The sequence below is a fragment of the Mirounga angustirostris genome, unplaced genomic scaffold (assembly GCF_029215605.1).
Source record: "Mirounga angustirostris isolate CCGP_5_RB_7025 unplaced genomic scaffold, mMirAng1.0.hap1 SCAF_17, whole genome shotgun sequence".
In the NCBI taxonomy this organism is placed as follows: Eukaryota; Metazoa; Chordata; class Mammalia; order Carnivora; family Phocidae; genus Mirounga; species Mirounga angustirostris.
The window spans coordinates 2217938-2243152 of NW_026991725.1; the positions used below are offsets into that span (position 1 = coordinate 2217938).

A 25215-nucleotide genomic window follows, 5' to 3' on the forward strand; every position below is an offset into this window, starting at 1 on the left:
TGTGGTTGTCAGTAGTTCTTTAGGAAATTATAGGTCAGTAGGCAAGCTGTTTGTCCTGTGAGTGAGATCAAGCTGTTTTTGTTTTTTTTTTTAAAGATTTTATTTATTTGAGAGAGAGAATGAGATAGAGCATGAGAGGAGGGAGGGTCAGAGGCAGAAGCAGACTCCCTGCCGATCAGGGAGCCCAATGCGGGACTCGATCCCGGGACTCCAGGATCATGACCTGAGCCGAAGGCAGTCGCCTAACCAACTGAGCCACCCAGGCACCCCGAGATCAAGCTGGTTTTACAGAAGGCCCTGGTCCTAGACTTGAGTTGACTTTGGCCAGTAGTTGATATGGTAGAAACATAAATTGGCTTTGGAGCTGATACTTCTGAGCTCAAATCCCAGCCTTGCTAGTGGCTGTGTGACCTCAGGTATATCTGTAATTGCTCTGAACCTCGGTTTTTTCATCTATAAAATGTAAAAATTCCTGTCGTACAAGGTTATTATAATGACTAGAAGTTAATTTATATAAAGTATTCTGTACAGTAGGGGCACCTGACTGGCTCAATCAGTAGAGCATGCAACTCTTGATCTCTTGAATTCCAGCCGCACGTTGGGCATGGAGCCTACTTTATTTATTTATTTAAAAGATATTTATTTGTCAGAGAGAGAGACAGCGAGAGAGGGAACACAAGCAGGGGGAGTGGGAGAGGGAGAAGCAGGCTTCCCACAGAGCAGGGAGCCCAATGTGGGGCTCGATCCCAGGACCTTGAGATCATGACCTGAGCTGAAGGCAGTCGCTTACCGACTGAGCCACCCAGGCGCCCTGGAGCCTACTTTAAAAAAAAAAAAAATCCTTTACAGTACTTAGTGAGAGTTCAATAAATAGTAGTTAGTAACTTAATGAAGCCAAATGAACAGTTACGCTTAGAAACCTCTTGTAGCCTCAGAACTCAAGATTTTGATAATCAAAGGATAATGTTCTTTAGTCCAGTGTCTCACCACTTACCTCACCATTGTTCAGTATTTTGCCACAAGATGAATCCATTCATCAGACTGATTTTGTCTTAAGTTTTATAGAATAGTGGTATATCCTAGATTGTCAAAACTTTATAGTTGATGTTGCAAAGGAAAGCTTTTCTTTTTTCTTTTCTTTTTTTTTTTTTTTAAGATTTTATTTATTTATTTGAGAGAGAGAGAGAATGAGAGACAGAGAGCATGAGAGGGAGGAGGGTCAGAGGGAGAAGCAGACTCCCTGCCGAGCAGGGAGCCCGATGCGGGACTCGATCCCGGGACTCCAGGATCATGACCTGAGCCGAAGGCAGTCGCTTAACCAACTGAGCCACCCAGGCGCCCAAAGGAAAGCTTTTCATATACAAGCAAAAATATGATGTCTCCTTATTGTTCATGAATAGGTACCGAGTGGCATTGAGGGAGCAACAAGGTCTGTTAGTACATGGTGGGGTGGGAATGGGGAGCTGGCAGGCAGTGGCCTGCCAAGTAGAGCTTGATGAAGAAGGTAGGGGCTTTGCAGAGAGCTGATGGAATTTGGAGTTTTAACCTTTACCTTCCCAGGTGGGAAAAGCCTTGCCTTGGTAGGAAGGTGATAGGAACACTTCATTTTCTGGGACCAAATGAAGTTGCATTCCATGAGGACCTTCTGCTCTGCAGGCAGTAGCAGGCAGTGATCCATGCACACGAGTGGTTGGGGGATTGCACTGCTGTTGTATGCCAGTGAGGGTAAGGGACCTCTTCCCCTAGGCCGCAGCCTGTGGGGCAAGGAGGAAGCTAAGAGTAGTGGGTACCAAGAAAAGGAATACTGGGTCATTCTAGTTGGGATTGCTCATCCAAAGATGATTAAAATTTCCAAAAAAGTATCATTTTCTAGGATCCTTTCTATTTTCTGTACTCTCTGTTTTTCTGCAGTGCTAAAGTCCCTTCTTCCTTCTGCCTGCACTAACCACAAGTAATCAGTCTGGTGGCTGGGGCTTGGGAGGCAGCAAATAGCCATTTCTGTAATGTCAGCCCTAGAGCAATCACGTGGGCAGGGTATGCCTAACCAGAGAATGGAGTTTTTCAGTTTGCATTCATAACTGGAAATAAAGCACTTTCCTTATTCTCCTCCTGCAGGTCGGTGAGCTGGTAAAGGTTACGAAGATTAATGTGAGTGGTCAGTGGGAAGGGGAGTGTAATGGCAAACGAGGTCACTTCCCATTCACACATGTCCGTCTGCTGGATCAACAGAATCCTGATGAGGACTTCAGCTGAGTATAGCTCAACTAACAGTTTTGCTGACAGATGGGAACAATCTTTTTTTTTTTTTTTCCCGATTGTCATCTATACAGTTTTCTTACAGATGTCAAAGCAGTCTAGTTTATATAAGCATTCTCTTACCTGTGATCTTTTTAGACTGAATTACATCTCTAGTCTCATTTATCATATTCAGGGTACGAAACTGGAGGGCTCGTGTGTTAACTTCTGAATTGGCAATTTTAGGTGGTAACAGCCATGCCTGAGTGTATCAGAAGGGATGGATATTTTGCCTGCTTTCCCTCTGGTAGTGCAAATCAACCTGTGGAAAACTGACGGACAGGAGAGGAATATTGCACGCTGCTTACCCTGATTTATTCAATGGTTTTGTTTTCATTTTGAAACAATGCTATCAAATGGCAATAGACTGTTCCCTTCCACCCCCATGAAGTAATCTTGCACCGTGTGAATAGTAAGTACCCAGTGGGATTGCTTTTTCATTTATAGAACATGACCACTGTATGACTCATTCTGACAGTTCAAATCCTGAGATTTCTGAGGACACTACTAGAGGCATTTGTCTTCCTTTCTAGTCAATGCTTCATACTTTTTCTTGGGATTCTTTAAATCCTTGTCATTCTTTTCCCCCAAACCTACAAATAGGTTCATTCTCAAGAAAAGTGTTTCTTTTCATTCCAGATGACAAGCAGGATGTGCAGAGCACTTTATTCAGTGCATAGCTTTAAGCCAGTATTGGATTCACTGAGTGGACACCCAAACTCCCAGCTTTCTGCCTTCCCTCAAGGGGTCATAGTAGGTTCACACTGCTACCACAGCTAAACAGACTCCTGGCTAGTGGGATCCAGCAGGGCCATTTCTCCTGAGTGCCAGTATCCTATTAGGGGACTCTTTGAAATTCTTAGCTTCTACTTGCTTAGAGTGGAAGGACCAATCACTTAGACTATTCCATAGATGGTTGTAGGGCCAAATTCTGCCCTTTGCTTTATATGCAACTTGTATAAAAGTCAAGTTAAAATTACATGAGTTTGGGGTAGGGTTAGCTCTTTGAAAAACATTTGAACCAATCATGAATTACTTATGTATTATTCATTTTACATGGCCAGAATAGTGCTTGAAGTGCATTACATTATCAACTGCCTTCATTTTTGGCTCTTTTTCTTTATGTTCCAGTTTAGTTTACAAATCCTTTTAAGTATGGAGTGGTTTATATGGGGTCAGGTGCTCCAAGAATAGACTTCTGAGACCAAAAATGATCTAGGCTATTTAGACTACAATATGAAACCTTCAAAGTTAGTTCCCAGTCTAGGAAGGCACTTACTGGTCTATGGTGTGATATGACCCATAGAAACACCTTATATTTTGCTTTGGGCCTCATTTTAGAAAAGTAATGTATCTTTCTAATTGTTTTTACATAGGTTAATGATTAATATGCATTCTTTGAACATATACCAAATCATGGTATCCCGGTGACTAGCACAATACCTGGCATAGTCGGTGTGCAGATGTTTGTGTGAGTGAATGAGGGGTATGCAGAAGCTCTTTATATGGCACAGGGAAGCCAGCTGACACAGGATTACATACCACAAGCAAACTAATGAGTTGACGCTAATTTAATGTATTTTTACCTCACACTAAGGTAATGCTTGATAAAGACATTAATATTCAACTTTTAAAAGTTAGCACAGTGCAATGCACATAGTGGGTGCTCAATAATGTTAAATGAACAGATTTGCAATACTAGACTTAATTCCATCTCACTACTGTTAAATTTTCAGTTAGAGCATAGATACTGTAAAATCCAAATCCAAATACACATTAAAATCTTGTTTTCCTGAAAGTATGACATCTAAAATACTTGTAGAAAAACCTTGTCATAAACTGATTTGAATGTTTGTATTTTCTTTTGCCTTTGACTTTGATATTGGCTTGTAATGTCTCTTTTTGTTATGTAATATTAGTGGAACATTCAACTCTACCCAAATCATAAGAATTTTTAATGATCAGTTGTCTGAAGCCATTATATGAACTGTTAGGTTGGATTTGGCTGGGTGTGATAGTTGTTGGACCTTAAATCAAAGGACTCCTAATAAGTATCTTCCAAAAGCAAATGCTAGAATCCGATTCCAGTGCATATGTACATTGTCACAGAGCAAAGTAAACTGTAATTGGCTGCTATATTTTATATAATCATTTCTGCAAAAGCCCAGTTTTTGGATACTAATATTTGACATGGTTAATTCTTATTAATGTGTTGGAATTGTTTATTGTTAATAATGCAAATAGATAATTTTTAATTATCCTTAAGTAACATTTCACTATTAATGGTTTGAAATGGGTGGTAAGCAAACCAGTTTGAAATAAAATATGAACATGTGCCATTGTATTATAACACTATACACTTTCTTGACAGTTAAATTTAAAAAAAATGTTTTTTTGTAGCATGTATTGTATATGTTTATAGTATATGTAGTAAATAAAAATATGGCCAAATGTTTGGCTTGGTGATCTTTTGAAGAAAGTAATCTTTGAATATTTTTCACAAAAGAGCTAAATCTTTTATGCTTAGGGAGTAAGAGGTGTGTACATTCAACAGCCTACAAGCAATCATATAATCAGATAAAGAAGCAATTATACGTAATCTGTAGGTACTCATTAAAGCTGAGGTTGATCGTTGGTGATATTTTGAAGGGTCTCCAGAAATCATGAAATAAATTGATTTGAGACAAATGTAAGAGTCATTATGTAATGATCAGAAAGCTGGAATAATGTGGACAGAGAACATCAAATTTGTCCAGAAATGGTTATATGTGGGTGTAAAGAAAATAAGGATATGGTAGGGGGCTTTATAAAGCAAATGAGAAATTTAGATGTTATATAATAGGTTTTTAGAATGTTAGTGTAGATAATAGTGTAATTTCTTCTTTTTTATGTAAGTAGCACATTTTCAGAATAGATAATTTAGTAAATAAAGAAAAGGTCAAACATTATGTTCTTTCCATCGTTTCTCAAAGCATGTGTGTATGTAGAGACACAGTGTGACACTATGTATACCTAAAAGGTTGACATTATACTCTAGTTTTGTGTCCTACCGGTGGTGAAGTTTTAAAATGAGAAGGACAGGGGAGCCTGGCTGGCTCAGTCAAACCATGCAATTCTTGACCTTGGGGTCTTGAGTTCAAGCCCCACACTGGGCGTAGGTATTACTTTTTAAAAAAAATGAAATGAAAAGGACAAGCTTTGCCAGTTACTTATACAGTATTCTGCCTTGGCCCCAAAATAAAACATCTCATTACTGCTGTAGACATAGCAGATTGTCAACCCAGAGTTAAATAAAGGAATCTCCTCCAAAGGGAGCCAACTTTGGCATACACAAGCTTAACAGCAAGGTGATTTAAGTATGTTTCAACTTTTTATCGATAAAAATAAAGTGTTAAAATCTTGTTTTAATATGTTGAGTGTTGGGGTTCCTTCACATAACCTTGAGTGCTCATACCGACTCCTGTATTTATCACCCTGATTTTCAGATTAAATTCTATTCCTCTTACAGATCTGAAGAGAGAAGCCCCCTCCATAGAAGAAAACGTGAAAATAGGCCTCTTAAGTTTGGCAGGAGGAGGCTAAGTATTTGGACTTCTACTGCCATGCATACCCTGAAGATAAAAAGAATGGGTGGAGGGCAAACAGGAACTAACTATCAAGAAGTGAGGTTCAGGGGTGCCTGGGTGGTTCAGTCGTTAAGCATCTGCCTGCAGCTCAGGTCATGATCTGGGTCCTGGGATCGAGCCCCGCATCGGGCTCCCTGCTAGGCGGGAAGCCTGCTTCTCCCTTTCCCACTCCCCCTGCTTGTGTTCCCTCTCTCACTATATCTCTCTCTCTGTCAAATAAATAAAACCTTAAAAAAAAAAAAAGTGAGGTTCAGGGGCACCTGGGTGGCTCAGTCAGCTGAGCGTCTCTCTCTTAGTTTTGGCTTGGGTCATGATCTTAGAGTTGTGGGATCGAGCCCCGCATCAGGCTCTGCACTCAACGAGGAGTCTGCTTGAGATTCTTTCCCTCTCCCTCTGTCTGCCCCCCCCAAATAAATGAAAGTGGGGCACCTGGGTGGCTCAGTCGGTTAAGTGTCTGCCATCGGCTCAGGTCATGATCTCAGGGTCCTGAGATTGAGCCCTGCATTGGGCTTTCTGCTCGGTGGGGAATCTGCTGCTCTCTCTCTCTCCCCCTCTACCCCTTCCCACCACTTGCTCCCTCTCTCAAATAAATAAAATCTTTAAACAAAAGGTGAGGTTCATAAAAAAGAGCAATGCTTGAGGATCCTCTAGGGATATAGGATGAAGGCAAGCAAAAATGAGCACTCAGGCTGGCTTTTAGTCAAGGGGACACTTCCAATATTTCTGTGGTTGTCCTGATTTTCTTAGATTTGAGATCTGCATTAATCCTATAAAAGTGAGCTCTAGAATATTGACTAAATGGTCAAAGGTAAACTGACTTGGACAGAATTTTTTCTGTCCTCCCACTTCAAATGGGGAAGACTTTGGACATTTAACTTTCTGGGAGTGGGAGGGAGAATAGTTGTATATCAGGCATGTGGAGGTTGACTTGTTCAAAGCCTCTGTTTACTTTGGGAAAATTTTACGGAGTTTCTAGCTTCATTTCAAGCTGGTGACCCAGATAGGCTTCTCGAAGGTTCTGAGTACTAGGCAAGGAAACTAGGAAAGTAAAACCCTGAGTTGAGATTAAGATGGGCTCCTCTTCTCTCTTTTAAGCCAGGAAAGTCTGTGAGTGAAAATGAATTTGGTACTATATAAGGGTATAATACTGTTTGTTGCATACCTTTGGGCTGCCCTAGTGTTCTCTCTGATGCGGATCGAGCTTCCTAGAGTTGCTGTGCTGTTTGTACACAGTGCTACCTCCCTCTCCCCTTAGACCTCCAGCCTAACTGCAGGCTTCCCATGAGCCCTTAACGCTTGGGAGCCCTAACACAAAGTCTTGGCTGATGTTGCTACAGTGTCTAAAGATTACCTACCGTGGGGTGATAGCAATCTTGACCTCACTCATCTTTTTGGAATTCTTTGTTTTGAGAGAGTATCACACGAACCTAAGGATACCTGTAGTGCCAGAGAAAGAGGTTGTTCCAAATATGAAGTATTTTAGTAAATAAGTAAGAAGTACTCCTATTGTCACCAAAGGGAGAAATTGACTCCATATTTTGCGGGCTATTTAGCTGTCAGGGCTAACTGGGTGCTTCTGTGACTAGTTTTGACCAGGCTAGAGCAGTTCTGTGTGTGGTGGCTCCTGTACAGAATAGATCCTTGCCCTTGTGAATCTTACATTCTAGGAGTAGCAGGACAAAATCCACACCCATAACTCCCATGGGGGCCCGTGGTGACATCCTGAAAGTAAGTGTTCCGTCCAGGTCACCAGACACAGCTTGGTGGGCAGCACCTTTTTGTGAATAACCACTTGGAAAAGGCCCCCCTTCCTCTATGTGGACAGCCCCATGCCAGGCTCATGGCTTGACAAGTGCCAACAAGAGTGTGATTTGGATTACAACCCCTCTTGCCTCCTCAACTGAGTGCCCTTGTCTGGTGCATGACTGTACATGACCATAAATAGCTTTGATGATTCTGTTTAATGTTCCAGTTGCCTGCCCATTTATAGACGTCTCTCCCCCCAATGTCCCCCTCATCACCAAATTCTGTCAGCTCTGCCTCCAAAATCCTCGCTTTATGCCTCTGTCACCACCACCCAAGCAGCCGTCTTCCATGTGGACCACTGTGACAACCTCTTCCTGGCCACTCACTTTCCCTCATCTGTTCATTAGAGAGCAACCAGGATGGCCTTCCTTGGCAGACTTGATCGTGGCATTCCCTTGCTTAAAAAAATCCTTTAGTGCTTCCTCTTAATCATACACAGTCTGCATTCCATACAATGGAAGTGCTCACCTTTTCCTCAGCCTGCCTTAGTCTCTGCTCCTGGCAGGCTTTCCTTTCAGCTTCTCAGATGAGGGGTACCTGGCTGGCTCTAGCATGCTACTCTTGATTTTGGGGTCGTGAGTTCAAGCCCCATGTTGGGCATAGTGATTACTTAAAGGAGGGGAGCAAATCAGCTTCTCAGATGAAAGCCCTTGCCCATTCTAAGACCTCCCTCCCCCCCAACTCTGATCTACTGTCTTGGTTCCAGCTTAAATGTTGCTTCCTCAGAGATTCCTGCCCTGAATCCCTAAATCTCATCATCATTCACATCATTTACTTTCATGGTGGTCATCTCATACTGTGATTATATATTTCTTTTTTTTTTACATTATAATTTTTTTTTTTTTTTAAGATTTTTTATTTATTTGCGAGAGAGAGAATGAGAGACAGCATGAGAGGGCGGAAGGTCAGAGGGAGAAGCAGACTCCCTGCTTAGCAGGGAGCCCGATGTGGGACTCGATCCCGGGACTCCAGGATCACGACCTGAGCCGAAGGCAGTCGCTTAACCAACTGAGCCACCCAGGTGCCCTGTGATTATATATTTCTGTGGTAATTACATTCCATCTCTTAGACTGTAAGTCCACTCCAGCAGGGCAGGAGCTACATGTGATTTGTTCATTCCATCTTGAGAGTCCAGCACAGAGCCTGGCTCACAGCAGACAATACATGTTTATTGAACGAAGAATGTTTCCTTCAGAGATTTTAGTGCTGGGGAACAGGGACCCAGCCGATTACCTCTCAGCTGCTGTCTCTCGTTTTCCTGATCTTGTGTATGCTCAAAGACTAGGTTCATTTTAATGTGAGAGTAAAACCCATTTAGGAATGTCCTTCTGTTGCAGAAACATGAAATGCTTGTTAAAGCCTAGTCTCAAGGGTTTGGGTCCTTTCCTGTGGCCATGTTCCTTTCCTTTTGCATAGAAGGAGAGGTGACTGGATCACTTAGAGGGGACCTATATTCATAAATGAAGATTATTCACTGGTTGTATCTTTTTAATTTTAATTCCAGTGTGAACATACAGTGCTATATTAGTTTCAGGCGTATGATACAGTGACCCAACAGTTCCATACGTTACTCAGTGCTCATCACGACAAGTGCACTCTTGGGGCGTCTGGCTGTCTCAGTCCAGAGAGCATGTGACTCTTGATCTCAGGGTTGTGAGTTCAAGCCCCACATTGAGTGTAGAGATTACTTAACTAAAAAAAAAAAAAAAAAAGTGCATTCTTAACCCCCTTTACCCATTTCACCCATCCCTCCACCCTCCTCCCCTCTGGTAACCATCAGTTCTCTATAGTTAAGAGTCTGTTTTTTGGTTTGTCTCTTTCTCCTTTGTTCATTTACTTTGTTTCTGAAATTCTATATAGGAGTGAAATCATACAGTATTTGTCTTTATCTGACTGGCTTATTTTATTTAGCATTATACTCTCCAGTTCCATCCATGTTATTGGGAATGGCAAGATTTCATTTTTTTTTTTCTTTAAGCACCCCAACTCTTTTTTTAAGTGTCTTTTTTTTTTTTTTTTTGAGAGAAAGGGAGAGAGCGAGGGAGTGTGGGATTGGGGAGGGGCAGAGGGAGAGGGAGAAAGAATCTGAAGCAGACTCCGCACTGAGTGCATAATCTGATGCCAGGTTCGATCTCAAGACCACGAGATTGTGACCTGAGCCAAAACCAAGATTCGGACAGTTAACCCAGTGAGCCACCCAGGCACCCCTGACTCTTGTTTTTTTTTTTGCAAAGATTCCATTTTTTTTATGACTGAATAATATTTCTGTGTGTGTGTGCGCTGTACCTCACATCTTTATCCATTCATCAATCGATAGATACTTGCTTGGGCTGCTTCCATAGTTTGGCTATTGTAAATAATGCTGCAATAAACCTAGGGGTGCATATATCTCTTTGAATTAGTGTGTTTGTATTCTTTGGGTAAATACCCAGTAGGGCAATTACTGGATCATAGGGTAGTGCCATTTTTAACTTTTTGAGGAAACTCCATAAGGTTTTCCACAATGGCTGCACCAGTTTGCATTCCCACTAACAGTGCATATGGGTTCCCCACTAGTTGTCTTATTTTTAATTTCTAGTTTTCACAGTACTTTCTTTTTCTTTTCCTTTTTTAAAAGATTTTATTTATTTATTTGACAGAGAGTGCAGAAGCAGGTGAAGCGGCAGGCAGAGGGAGAGGGAGAGGGAGAAGCAGCCTAACCACTGAGCGGGGAGCCCGATGTGGGGCTCGATCCCAGGACCCTGGGATCATGACCTGAGCTGAAGGCAGACGCTTAACTGAGCCACTCAGGCGTCCTTAGCAATACTTTCAAAAAGACCGAATCCCGTTACCAATAATGTCAAGATTACATCCAAATTATTTTGGCCTAAAATGCTGATTGTAATGGAAGTAGCTTAATATGTCCTGGACACTATTCAAAGTAATTACTTCTTACCTTGCTATTTGGGTCTCAATAACATAAACCTCAGAGGCAGCAAGTCAAGAATGCAGCTAAAAGAGGCAAGGTCCTTGTGAATTCTTTCTGTAAATTATAGGAAAGGGCATGACCCCACTCTAGTATCAAGGTGGGTTGGAAATAAAGAGAAAATTGGCCTGAGTCTGGGGCCCACATCCTTTTAGGAGCCTTGTGATAGAACAAGAAAGAAGGAGAAAGCCAGATCCCATCCCCAAAAAAGAATGTAACAAGAGGAAGTGGTTTATTTAAATTCTTTGGCCACATCTTTTCTTCCAGTAGAATCAAGTTCTTCCTCTACTTTCACTTTTTCTTTTGAATAAAAAATTGCCCCAGTTTCTCATTTCCCATGTTAGGCATGCCTGTGGGATTAGATTTATGTTTGAACCAGCTAGTTGCTTCTTGTTTCTTAGCAAGCTCTGCCATATGATCAAGGGCAGTCTTCTTGTTGTCATGACGACCGACATTTACATAAGCAAGAACTGGGGGAGAACATTGTTGTTTGGAATGGGATCTGTGGTAAATTTCATCGTAATGGAAAGATAAAGCACTGACTTGGCGGGCTAGCAGCTAGAATTGGAACAACAGAGCAGACTTCCTATTCCTTTTAGTGAGATCTATTTGATAGGTACCACTTTTGGCTATCATAAGTAACTGCCATACCTGGAAAAAAAAAAAGGAAAGAACGTGATCATCTTTAATTCTGTCTTTAATCACATTTTCAGTAGCAATCAGGATATTGTGTGTTTGTGGGAGGGGGAGAGAGGCCTGTTCTTCTAAAGCAAAGGTTATGGATCCAGAATCTTTTGACCCCTAGGGGATCCGGAGATAGACCTCATAAGGGGTATGGCAGAGATTACTCATTCAAGTCCATGTTCTCTTCTGTGCACACTGCCTGACTCCCTTGCTGTTATGTACGACCATGTGATTGAGTTCAGCCAATAGACTGTGTGCAGGAGTGCCTGCGTCCCTCTCAGGCCTGGCTTATAGAAACCTGCTGCAGGTGCTCCTCCATGTTCTCTGTTTCCATCAGGCTGGAATGGAGCTGACACCAGGGCAGAGACTTCATCCACCTGACCCCTAAGTGATTGCATGAAGAAGGGCCTTTCCAGCTTACTTACCAGCTAGGTAGCAAGAAATAAACTTATGTTCAACTGTTATATGGGGGCATCTGGCTGGGTCAGTTGGTGGAACACATGACTCGATCTCGGGGTTGTAAGATTGAGCCCCATGTTGGGAGTAGTGATTACTTAAAATCTTTTAAAATTTTAAATAAATTTTAAAAATCTTTTTTAAAAAAACCACTATATAAAGGGCACCTGGGTGGCTCAGTCGTTAAGCGTCTGCCTTCGGCTCAGGTCGTGATCCCAGGGTCCTGGGATCGAGTCCCACATCGGGCTCCCTGCTCTGTGGGAAGCCTGCTTCTCCCTCTCCCACTCCCCCTGCTTGTGTTCCTGCTCTCGCTATGTCTCTCTCTGTCAAATAAATAAATAAAATCTTTAAAAAAAAAAAACAAACCACTATATGTTTTGAGGTCAAATAGTTGCAGCAGTTAACCCACTCTAATACAAAGGAGTTGAATTGGATAGGCGAATGGCTAACCAGCTGGAAGAGGTTATGACCATGTGACACCAAAGCTTTGTAGAAATTAGTAAGATGCTAGAATCACCTCAGATAGCCAACAATTTTGTAGTGTAAGTATGTCCCATGTAATATCTGAAATTGAAATTAAACTGAGTATCCTGTTTTTATTTGCTAAACCTGGCAGTTCTATCCCTGGCTGCCCTTTAGAGAAATACTGCTGTGGGGTGCTGCTCTTTCCTCCAGGGGTACTGCCTTCCTTCTGAAGCATAAACAGGCCACACCTGGACATTTGGGGCCAATCCGCTCATTCCGTCCCTCATACTCTTGTCATCTTGCTAACTGCCCCAAGTGTAAGTCCCCCCGTCACCTCTCATTTTGTTCCTGGCATCCTCAAGCTGCACTGGGTCTTCTCTAAACGTATGGAACCCCATTTTGGACTTTACTCCATCTTTGAAGCTCTTGCCATCCGATTATGCTCCCTACCCAGTTTACGGTCATCAACAAACCTCCCTCTCATTTATGAAAGATTTTGACATCTGGTTTACTGTGTCTCTTCACCTCAAGGCCTGCTATCATCTGGGGTGACCCATCCATTACCTTGGCCTCTCTCTCTCTCTTTTTTTTTTTTTTGTCCGCTTAAAATCCATTATCTTGTACTCTTACATCCTGGAATCTTAAACATTTTACTCTCTGACCTCTACCTTCTAGGCTTCCAGTTCTTTCACTTTTCCCAAAGCCCTTCTTTCATTTCAAGGATTCCTCTAGTCCCTAAATTTCTCAACCATCAGCCACCTCCTATCCTTTTATTTTTCTAAGTTAGATAATGAGCAAATATATAAAATATTGTCATGTCTTAGAGATACCTAACTGCCTGCTAGACCTCTCCATTTGGATGTCCTGAAGTCACCACATATTCCAAATTGAATTCATCATCTCTTCCCTTTTCTTCCTCCCTCCCTCCCTTCCTTCCTTAGATTTTAAGTAATCTCTACACCCAATGTGGGCCTCAAACTTACAAGCCTGAAATCAAGAATCGCATGCTCTACTGACTGAGCCAGCCAGGCACCCCTTCTCCTCCCCTATCTGCTCCTCATCCACATTCCCTATCTCAGTTCTGTCTGCATTTGGCCAACCCCAAAACCTGGGACCATCCTTTATTCCCTCTTCTCGTTCATCATCCCATTTCCAGTCGCTTACCAAATCTAAACTCCTAAGCATCTATAAAATCAATCCACTTAACTTCATCCCCACTACTGCTACCTTAGTTCAAACTGCCAACTTCTCTCATCTAGACAACCTCAATAGCCACCTAACTGGTCTCCCGCTTCTGGTCTCAGCCCTTCCAGTCCCTCTGTCACATTGCAGTCCTAGTGAGCTTTCTTTTTCTTTTCTTTTTTTTTTTTTAAGATTTTATTTATTTTTGCGAAAGAGAGAGAAAGCACAAGTGGGGGGGGAGGGGCAGAGAGAGAAGCAGGCTCCCCGCTGAGCAGGGAGCCCAATGTGGGACTCAGTCCCAGGACCCCGGGATCAGACCTGAGCCAAAGGCAGACACTTAACTGACTGAGCCACCCAGGCGCCCCTAGTGAGCTTTCTATAATTCATATTATATTTGATTACATTCTCCTGCAGCAGATTAGATAGAAGCTCTTTTATGTTCCAGTTCCTGCTTCTCTCTCCAGCCTTAGCTTTCCTTGCTCTCCCTCCCGTACTCTGGGCTCTAGCCACACCGAATTTCTTGACCTTTCTTTACCTGACCCACCTACTTGCCCCTTAGGCTTTTGTTTACAGTCTATACCTCTATCTGACTCATCTTCTCTCTCACCTTCAATTACCAGTCTTATCTGACACTCTAATTTGGGTTAGATGTCTGTCCCATGTCCTCTGTTGGCAATATGTGCTTACCATTGTAACATCACACTGAACTGAAATTACCTGTACATGTCTGTCATCAGACCAAGATTGCTCATTGGTTTATTTCCCCAATAAAGTCCAGCTCTGCTTGAACACACAGTAGATAACCAGGGTATGTATTTTTGACAAAAAAGAAAAAAAGAAAAAAAAGAAAAACAGAAGATAGGCTAGATATCATCAAAAGCCAAGTGGGAGCAGTGGGTAGTAATAATCCTAGGGACATAAGAAAATTACTGTGTCACGGCTCCTGGCTGGCTCAGTCGGAAGAGCATATAACTCTTGATATCTGGGTCATGAGTTTGAGCCCCATGTTGGGTGTAGAGATTGCTTAAATAGATAAATATTTAAAAAAAAGAAAAGAGAAAGTTGCTGTATCAGTTAGCTTTTGCTGCAAAATAAACCATGTCAATACTTAGTGGCTTAAAACAATAATCACTGGGACGTCTGGCTGGCTCAGTCGGTAGAGTGTGTGACTCTTGATCTCTGGGTAGTAAGTTTGAGCCCCATGTTGGATAGAGATTACTTAAAAAATTAAAAAAAAAAACAGAACCACAAAATTTTATTTATCTTACAGTTCTGCAGCTTAGCAATTTGGGTTGGCTCAGCTGGACCATTCTTCTGGTCTACTTAGCTTCTGATTGTGGGCTGGCTGGTCTTGGATTGGCCCTCAGCTGACACAGTTTATCTCTGCTTCATGTCCTCCAGTAGAGTAGCCTGGACTGGTTTTCATGGCTATTAACAGAGTTCCAAAAGAACAGACAGAATCACGCAGAGCCTCTTAAGGCCTGGCCTTAAAACTGGCACAATGCCAATTCCACTGCATTCTATTGATCAAAGTGAGTCTCAAGGCCAGCCAGGATTCAAGAATTGAGGAAATAGACTCCACCTCTTAATGGGATGAGCTGTAAAGGGGATATTGCAAAGGGGAGCAGATATAGGAAAAGGGAAGGATTGTGGCAATTTTTGCAATCTACAGAAGATACCCCATAAAATAAACTATTTGACTAAAATGTATAAAGAAGCACAAATTACTAGGAAGCATCCTAGTGATGACTAGACAAGTCAATACCCAAATGTTTATAGTTTTTCTTTTTTTAATTATTTTTAGGTAGGCTCCAAGTGCAACACGAGGTTCGAAGTCATGACCCTGAGATCAAGAGTTGCACGTTCTACAGACTGAGCCAGCGGGTGCCCTATAGTTTCTCTTTATTTTATTTTATAACTTGACTATTTTGCATGTGCAAGCATGATTTTTTTTTTTAAGATTTATTTATTTATTTGAGAGAGCGAGAATGAGAGAGAGTACATGAGAGGGGGGAGGGTCAGAGGGAGAAGCAGACTCCCCGCCGAGCAGGGAGCCCGACGCGGGACTCGATCCAGGGACTCCAGGATCATGACCTGAGCCAAAGGCAGTCGCTTAACCAACTAAGCCACCCAGGCGCCCCATGCAAGCATGATTTTTAATTTATTTTATTTTTTTAAGTTATCTCTATACCCAACATGGGGCTTGCTTGAACTCATGACCCAGAGAGGAAGAGTCGCATGCTCTACCCACTGAGCCAGCCTGGCGCCCCAACCATGATTTTCAGCACCTGCCAAAGTAGGTGTTTGGAACAGGGACTTGGGGACTGAGAGGAAAGGCACATGGGAAGAGATTACTGCGAATGGAAAGACTCTGACAGCAAACTTCTTAAGGTCAGGGTTGTGTCCAGTTTATTCACTTTTATCTGTAGCACCTCACATGATTACCACATGGAAAACACTCAGCAAATATTTGTTAATGACTAATAGTAAACCTCTTTACTATCATAAAGGAGAACTAAATGTCTAGTCTTACTAGCAGTGCTGCTGCGTGTGGATGTAGAGGTTATGACCTAACCAAGGACGCGTAGGGCATGGAGGAAGGGACTTGAGATCCAGCCTGGGCTCTGCTGGCCAAGACTCAGGCCTGGTTCCTGGCTTTACCTGCCTCCAGGGGGCATAGTTTTAAATCCAACCAGCCCCCTTTAGCTTGCTAAGCAGCAAGGCTCTAAGACTGGGGGTTGGAGGGGCACCGATTTTATAAAGCTCATAGCAGTTCCCTGTGGGCCGGCAGGGCCCTGATAATCTAGGGGAGCAGAGAACGGGTAACTGAGGAACACAAGATGGCACGAAATGCCCAAAGCAAGAAAAGCATAAACCTAGAGACACTGTTCTTAAAAATTAACGTAAATGAGGGATTGAGAGAAATAGGAGCAAGGAAAAAAAAAGGTAGAGTGCAGTTAATATGTCTGAATCCAAAGGAGAAACCAACCAAGAGTTAACAGAGAGACCAAAACAGCGGGGCACACAAAACATGATTTGTTTCTGTAAAGGGCAAATCTATGAGACAGAAAATAGATTAACGGCTGCCTGGGGCTGGGAGTAGGAATGGGGATTGACTGTAAATGGGCTCAAAAGTTTCATTTTAGTGTGATGGAAATGTTCTAAAATTAGACTGCGGCAACGGGTATATAACTCTGTAAATACACTAAAATTCATTAAATTTTATGCTTAAAACAGGTGGATTCATGGTGTGTAAATTATATCTCAATAAAATTATTTAAAAATATTTGTCTCTTGGGCGCCTGGGTGGCTCAGTCGTTAAGCGTCTGCCTTCTGCTCAGGTCATGATCCCGGGATCCTGGGATCGAGCCCCGCATCGGGCTCCCTGCTCCACAGGAAGCCTGCTTCTCCTTCTCCCACTCCCCCTGCTTGTGTTCCCTCTCGCGTGCGCTCTCTCTCTCTGTCAAATAAATAAATAAGATCTTTAAAAAAATAAAATAAAATAAAAATATTTGTCTCAAATAAATAAAAATAAATAAGTAATAAAAATATTTGTCTCGACAAGAAATAACAAGTGTTGGGGTGCCTGGCTGGTCAGTTGGTAAAGCATGCCACTCTTGATCTTGGGGTCATGAGTTGAGGTCACGAGCCCCATGTTGGATGTAGAGATTACTTAAAAATAAATAAATAGGGGCGCCTGGGTGGCTCAGTCGTTAAGCGTCTGCCTTCGGCTCAGGTCATGATCCCAGGGTCCTGGGATCGAGCCCTGCATCAGGCTCCCGGCTCCAGCGAGAAGCCTGCTTCTCCCTCTCCCACTCCCCCTGCTTGTGTTCCCTCTCTTGCTGTGTCTCTCTCTGTCAAATAAATAAAATCTTTAAAAAAAAATTAAAAATAGAAATACCATATGATCCAGTAATTCCATTACTATTTACCCCCAAAAGTGAAAACACTAATTTGAAAAGATATATGCACCCCTATGTTTATTGCAGCATTATTTACAATAGCCAAGATATGGAAGCAACCCAAGGGTCCATCAAGAGATGAATGGATAGGGACGCCTGGGTGGCTCAGTGGGTTAAGCGTCTACCTTCAGCTCAGGTCATGATCTCAGGGTCCTGGGATCGAGTCCCGCATCGGGCTCCCTGCTCAGTGGGAGGCCTGCTTCTCCCTCTCCCACTCCCCCTGCTTGTGTTCCCTCTCTGGCTATGTCTCTCTCTGTCAAATAAATAAATAAAATCTTCTTAAAGAAATAGATGAATGGATAAAGAAGATGTGGTAGTAAATATATATATAGTGGAATATTACTCGGCCATAAAAAAGAATGAGATCTTGCCATTTGTGACGACATGGATGGACCTAAAGAGTATTACGCTAAGGGAAATAAGTGAGACAGAGAAAGACAAACAGCATATGATTTTACTCTAAAAAACAAATCAAACAAAAAACCAAACAGACTCTTAAATACAGAAAACAAACTGGTAGTTGCCAACGGGAGATGACTGGGGACAGAATAGGTGAAGGGGACTAAGAGATACAAATTTTCAGTAATAAAAGAAATAAATCATGATAATGAAAAGTACAGCATAGGAAATACAGTAAATAATGTAATAACATTGAATGGTGACAGATGGTGACCACATTTACCGTGGTGAGCACTGAATGATGTGTTGCCAAATCCCCATGTTGCACACCTGAAACTAATATAACATTGTATATTGCATAATAATTATATTTCAATGGTACAGAAAATTTTAAAAAAAACATTGTTCTGAGTATAATAAAATTATTATTTGTCTCTTGTCAGTGTTAGCCACACTAAAAGTGAACAAGACATTGAGTGTATCTGATGGATACAACAGGAAGCACCACCTCTAAGGCATTAAAATAAAAATTAAAAAATTGAACCTGACTCTAATCCAGCTATCAGTTCACAGGAAATATGAGAAATACAGGAAGAAGTTAAATAACACCATAAGGAAGTGAAGAAACAAATCCAGGATGTGAGATATTCTATAAGACAAATGGCCCAGTTTCTTCTCAAATAAATGGTATGAAAAAGAAAAGGGACAGGAAGGAAGATCTGTTATGGATAAAAAGAGACTTAAGAGCTCTATCAAGTGATATATTTTGTGAGTTTAGTTTGTATCCTGATTCAGGTAAACCAACTGGGGAAAAAAAACCATTTGAGACAAACATGGGAAATTGAACATGGGCTGAATATTAGATGGTATTAGAAAATAGGGGCGGGCGCCTGGGTGGCTCAGTTGGTTAAGCGACTGCCTTCGGCTCAGGTCATGATCCTGGAGTCCCCGGATCGAGTCCCGCATCGGGCTCCCTGCTCGGCAGGGAGTCTGCTTCTCCTTCTGACCCTCCCCCCTCTCATGTGCTCTCTCTCTCAAATAAATAAATAAAATCTTTAAAAAAAAAAAAAAGAAAAAAAAAGAAAATAGGGGCACCTGGGTGGCTCAGTCGAGTGTCCAACTCTTGGTTTTGGCTCAGGTCATGATCTTGGGTTCGTGAGATTGAGCCCTGCATCGGGCTCCACGCTCAGCGGGGAGTCTGCTTCTCCTCCTCCCTCTGCCCCTCCCCCCTGTTTGTGCCCTCTCTCTCTCAAATAAATAAAATCTTAAAAAAATAAATAAAAATGAATGAATAAATAAATGTTAATCTTGTTGGGTGTAATAATGATATTGTGGCTATATTAACAAAATCTGTTAGTGATACTGTGCAATACAAAACAATGGTCCTCCAAAGATGTCCACATCTTAATCCCTAGAACCTGTGAATATGTTACTTTACATGGCAAAAGGGATTTTGCAGTTGTGAATAAGGATGTCAACATGGGAAGATTATTCTGGATTACCTGGTAGTTCCAATGCAATCACAAGTATCTTTGTAAGAAGGATGAAGGACGAGTCAGAGTCAGAAAAGGAGATATGACAATGGAACCAGAGGTTCCAAGAAGGTGCCTTGAAGATGGAGGAAGGGCAATAAGCCCAGTAACACAGGCTGACTCTAGAAGTTAAAAATGTCAAGAACATAGATTCACCCTCAGAGCCTCCGGAAGGAACACATCCCTGGTGACACCTGGATTTTAGGACTTCTTTATCCCCCACAACTATAATATATTTGTGTTGTTTTAAGTCACAAAATCTGTTGTAATTTCTTACAGTAGTAATAGGAAAACTTACAAATACCTTCATGAATACAGCCTTTGGTTCAACCAAATTATTTTTAGCCTAAATTCCCAGGAGTAGGTTTACTGGGTCATGGCTATCACCACATTTGAATATTTTGCTTTCCAAAGGGTGTTTACCCATTGTCCACACTGCCAGCGAGTAACCTGGAAAGCATGGACCACCATTCGATTTTTTTTCATCATTCAACTTAAAAAAAAAATTTTAGTAAATTTATTTTATTTATTTATTTATTTTTAAAGATTTTATTTATTTCAGAGAGAGAGAATGAGAGAGAGCACATGAGAGGGGGAGGATCAGAGGGAGAAGCAGACTCCCCGCCGAGCAGGGAGCCCGACGCGGGACTTGATCCCGGGACTCCAGGATCATGACCTGAGCAGAAGGCAGTCGCTTAACCAACTGAGCCACCCAGGCGCCCTAATTTAGTAAATTTAAAAGTACATCTTGGGGTGCTTGGCTGGCTCACTCTATAGAGTATGTGACTCTTGATCCTGGGATTGTGAGTTTGAGCCCCACATTAGGTATAGAGATTCCTTAAAAAAATCTTAGGGTTGCCTGAGTGGCTCAGTTGGTTAGACGTCTGACTTTTGATTTCATCTCAGATCATGATCTCAGGATCATGAGAATGAGCCCCGCATTGAGCTTCACACTCCGTGTAAAGTCGGCTTGTCCCTCTCCCTCCCCATCTGCCCCTCTACCCACTCTCACGAACGCTCTCCCTCTCTCAAATAAATAAATAAAATATTTAGAAACAAATAAAATCTTAAAAAAATGGTTAAGATGGCTCAACTACAATAAAAATTTTTTAATAAAAAAATAAAACGAAGTTCTAAAAATATAAAAAGGTTAAGATGATAAATTTTTTGTGTATTTTACCATAGTTTAAAAATTTTTTAAAGATTTTATTTATTTATTTGACAGAGAGAGACTCAGCAAGAGAGGGAACACAAGCAGGGGGAGTGGGAGAGGGAGAAGCAGGCTTCCCTCGGAGCAGGGAGCCCGATGCGGGGCTCGATCCCAGGACCCTGGGACCATGACCTGAGCTGAAGGCAGACGCTTAATGACTGAGCCACCCAGGCACCCCCATAGTTAAAATATTTTTAAAATTTTATTTAAAAATTAATTTTTCAAAAAGTATATCTCAGGCACTTTATTTGTATATTTTTATTACCAGTGAGAATGAATATATTTCCATTTATTTACCCCTTGAATTTTCTCATGTATGAATCAGGTTATACCCTTTTTCTATTTTATTTATTGGATTTACTATTTAAAGATTTGTTTAGGGCGCCTGGGTGGCTCAGTTGGTTAAGCGACTGCCTTCGGCTCAGGTCATGATCCTGGAGTCCCGGGATCGAGTCCCACGTCGGGCTCCCTGCTCAGCAGGGAGTCTGCTTCTCCCTCTGACCCTCCTCCCTCTCATGCTCTCTGTCTCTCATTCTCTCTCTCACTCAAATAAATAAATAAAATCTTAAAAAAAAAAAAAAAGATTTGTTTATTTAAGAGAGAGAGAAGGTACATGTGCAAGCTTTGTGGGGAGGGGCAGAGGGAGAGGGAGAGAGAGTCTCCTAAGCCAACTCCACGCTGAGCACGGAGCCCCATGCAGGGCTTGATCCCACAACCCTGAGATCACGACCTGAGCTGAAATCTAGAGTCGGACACGTAACTGCCTGTGCCAGGATTTACTATTTATTCAAATAGTCAATTTTTACTTTCAATGCTAAAAAACCTTCTTCCAGAGATCTGAGTTATTTGATTCTATTTTATGCTAGTATTTCTCTAAGTTGATTCTTTTTTTTTTTAAAGATTTTATTTGACAAAGAGAGCACAAGCGGAGGGAGAAGCAGACAGAGGGAGAGGGAGAAGCAGGCTCCTTGGGATCCCAATGTGGGGCTCCATCCCAGGACCCTGGGATCATGACCTGAGCTGAAGGCCAATGCTTAACCGACCGACACCCCTCTGTAAGTTGATTCTTAACCTTACTTCGTCAAATTTAAAAACGAATTGGCAAGTGGCATAAAGTGTAGACCTAACTTCTCTCTCTAATTTACTATTGTCCTCAAGCCACTTATTAGATAAACTTTCCTTCTTCCTAAGTCATGGAATCTTAAGAGATTTGGAAGTGATGGGTTTTACTAGTGATTTAGAGAATAGCAGACTCTTGTTTGGGATCAGCCACAAAAGCAGAAGGATGCAGATGTGGTGGATTGTTCATACGCCCAAGCCTCTCCTTGGCACCTGACAGGAGCATTGAGGAGAGATGGCAGGACGGAGAGGAGGGGCCCGGGAGCCACCTGTACTCCCATCTTTTTTTTTTTTTTTTTAAGATTTTATTTATTTGACAGAGAGAGAGAGCACAAATAGGCAGAGTGGCAGGCAGAAGAAGAGGGAGAAGCAGGCTCTCTGCTGAGCGGGGAGCCAGATGTGGGGCTCAATCCCAGGACCCCAGGATCATGGCCTGAGCTGAAGGCAGCTGCTTAACCGACTGAGCCACCCAGGCGCCCCCTGTACTCCCATCTTTTGGCACAATATAAAAGTGGGTATTTTCCGGTGGGTCAAATGAACAAGACAGTAATTTGCTGGGCTGAACCCACTTGCCTGTAACCTACCAAGAGGGGAAGCCCCTCAGAAACCTCCCAACAAATTTACACAGGTGTCCCCAAGCAAGCTAGCTGCTGGCTGCCTGCCATATATATATAACTAAAGAGAAGTTATCCCAGCAGTGTAAATATGAGTCCATATTAGAAGCTCTATTAATATAATTTACCATACTTACTCATTAAAGAAAAATAGTTCATAAAAATAGAGCCCAAAAAACATGCAGTAAAAAGTCAACACCCTTAAAAAAAAAATTCTTTAGTTTCTATACCCAGTGTGAGGCTTGAACTCACAACCCCAAGCTCAAGAGCCACAGGCTCTACTGACTGAGCCAGCCAGGTGCCCCAACACTCACTCATTTTTTTTTTCATGTAGACTGCTCGTTTATTAGCACTGGTGCTGCGACATAACGGTTTCCAGTGAAGATGCTGAGCTGCATGGAGGTGGCAGAACAGGGTGAGGCTCAGATGGGTGAGTGGTGGGCCCCCATTTCTTCCACTTGTTCTCGTCGTTGTCCCACTTGGCTGAGAAGGCCTGAATCGGGCTGACCTTCATGTCGAGCATCCTCTTGGTCTGCTTGACCACTCACTGCTCTTCAAAGGTGTGCGGGCCGGGAGGTGCACATAGTGCTTCTCCCAAATCAGAATGAGAGCGGTGAAGCCCAAGAACATGGTGGTGCCCACAACCATCTTCTACTCATTCGTGCTCCTGTTCATTTCAGCAAAGCTCTCATTGAATGGGATGCGGTATAATCAACCTTCTCATCAGTGGAGAGCCTTCTCCTTCTCTTTCAAGGCCTTCAGGCTGGCAGAGAGGTTCTTGTCGGGGGCCACATTGGGCAGGGGATAGTCACAGACTATCTGTCCCCTGGACAGAACTCGGGAGAACATAGTCTTCACTCTTCACAACACTTCCATGCGCTCGTACACACAGTGAGGTGGAAATTGCTCTCTTGCCAATTAGGCTAAACACTCTGGTAGCCAACATTCGGCCGCTGCCCTCTGCCCACCACGACCGGAAGAGTTAAACTCATTTTTTGATAAACATTCTTACCAAATTAGAAATAGAAGGATCTCTTTAACTTGATTAAACAAACAAACAAACAAACAAACAAACAAAAACTAGGGGCACCTGGGTGTCTCAGTCGGTTAAGTGTCCTACTCTTTTTTTTTTATTTTAAAGATTTTATTTATTTATTTGAGACAGAGAGAATGAGAGACAGAGAGCATGAGAGGGAAGAGGGTCAGAGGGAGAAGCAGACTCCCTGCCGAGCAGGGAGCCCGATGCGGGACTCGATCCAGGGACTCCAGGATCATGACCTGAGCCGAAGGCAGTCGCTTAACCAACTGAGCCACCCAGGCGCCCTAAGTGTCCTACTCTTGATCTCAACTCAGGTCTTGATCTCAGGGTCGTGAGTTCAAGAAAAAACAAAACAAAACAAAAACAACAATAACTACATATCAGAAACCAATAGAAAACATTACTCTTAATGGTGAAATATTAGACATTTCCATTAAAATATGGAATTTAACAATAAATGCCCATATTGATCTCATTCAATATTCCTCTGATGCTCCATAGATATGGAGAAAAGCGAATAGGAACTATATATGTATTCTAAAGGTATAGACAAAATTTTCAGCAGTGCACTCTGGAAAGCCAAGCCAATGAACTGAAAAACTATTAGAATAGGAGCGCCTGGGTTGCTCAGTTGGTTAAGTGACCAACTCTTGATTTCAGCTCAGGTCATGATCATGATCTCAAGGTTTCGAGATAGAGCCCCTCGTTGGGGCCACTCTCAATGGGGAGTCTGCTGGAGATTCTCTCTCTGTCTCCCTCTGCCCCCCCACCCCGTGCTCTCTCTCTCTCAAAAAAACAAAACAAAACAAAACAAAAACTGTTAGAATAAAGTCCAGTGAGGCAGATGGATGTAAGGTAAATTCAAAAATCCTTAATTCTTGTATATATTAGCAGTGATGATCAGAAATAAAAAGCAGGGGGTGCCTGGGTGGCTCAGATGGTTAAGTGTCTGCCTTCAGCTCAGGTCATGATCCCAGGGTCCTGGGATCAAGCCCCGCATTGGGCTCCCTGCTCCGTGGGAAGCTTGCTTCTCCCTGTCCCACTCCCCCTGCTTGTGTTCCCTCTCTCTCTGTGTCTCTCTCTGTCAAATAAATAAATAAAATCTTAAAAAAAAAAAAAAGCAGAAGGAAACCCCATTTATAATATCAATAGTCTCTTAAATACTTGGAAACAAAATTAAATGGAAATACATAAGATCTCTAGAAATCTAATTATTTAAAATAATTAAGATCATACCAAAGACACTTGAAGAAAATTAGAGAAATGTATTCCTAAATGGGAAGATGTATTTTTTAAAAGATTCCCATTTTTCCCCTAATCAATCTATAAATTCAGGACAACTCGATCAAAATCAAAATGGATCTTGAGAGAATGTTTCAATTGATTCTCCAGTTCATCTGGGAAACTAATAATACAAAATGAGTGAAATTTTGAAGAAAAAATTTACCCTATCACATATGATAATGTGCTGTAAAACTATTGTAATAAATAATATCATATTGGGTCACCTGGGTGGCTCAGTCAGTTAAGCAACTGCCTTCGGCTCAGGTCGTGATCCTGGAGTCCCAGGATCGAGTCCCACATCAGGCTCCCTGCTTAGCGGGGAGTCTGCTTCTCCCTCTGACCTCTCCCCTCTCATGCTCTCTCTCATTCTCTCTCTCTCTCAAATAAATAAATAAAATCTTTTAAAAAAAACCCTGATTTTAGGGGCGCCTGGGTGGCTCAGTTGGTTAAGCGACTGCCTTCGGCTCAGGTCATGATCCTGGAGTCCCTGGATCGAGTCCCACATCGGGCTCCCTGCTCGGCAGGGAGTCTGCTTCTCCCTCTGACCCTCTTCCCTCTCATGCTCTCTGTATCTCAT

At 42.3% G+C, this 25215-nt stretch overlaps 1 protein-coding gene and 1 pseudogene across 14 annotated transcripts in view; one reads left to right on the forward strand and one right to left on the reverse strand.

Moving 5' to 3' along the window:
• Nucleotides 1–25215, forward strand: part of CRK (CRK proto-oncogene, adaptor protein) — a 61995-nt gene that overhangs the window by 24670 nt on the left and 12110 nt on the right. For 8 of the 14 annotated variants that reach the window (XM_064582058.1, XM_064582057.1, XM_064582059.1 and 5 more), the window contains exons 3-5: nucleotides 2116–18527; nucleotides 21483–21637; nucleotides 22650–22730. In XM_064582058.1, coding sequence (XP_064438128.1) covers nucleotides 2116–2253 — 138 coding nt within the window. In that variant the 3' untranslated portion in view covers nucleotides 2254–18527; nucleotides 21483–21637; nucleotides 22650–22730. Of the gene's footprint in view, nucleotides 1–2115; nucleotides 18528–21482; nucleotides 21638–22649; nucleotides 22746–25215 lie in introns of those variants that run through there. The other 6 variants (XM_064582063.1, XM_064582067.1, XM_064582064.1 and 3 more) reach the window with 5 other exon arrangements.
• LOC123854776 (cytochrome c oxidase subunit 4 isoform 1, mitochondrial-like) lies at nucleotides 22662–23261 on the reverse strand (annotated as a pseudogene).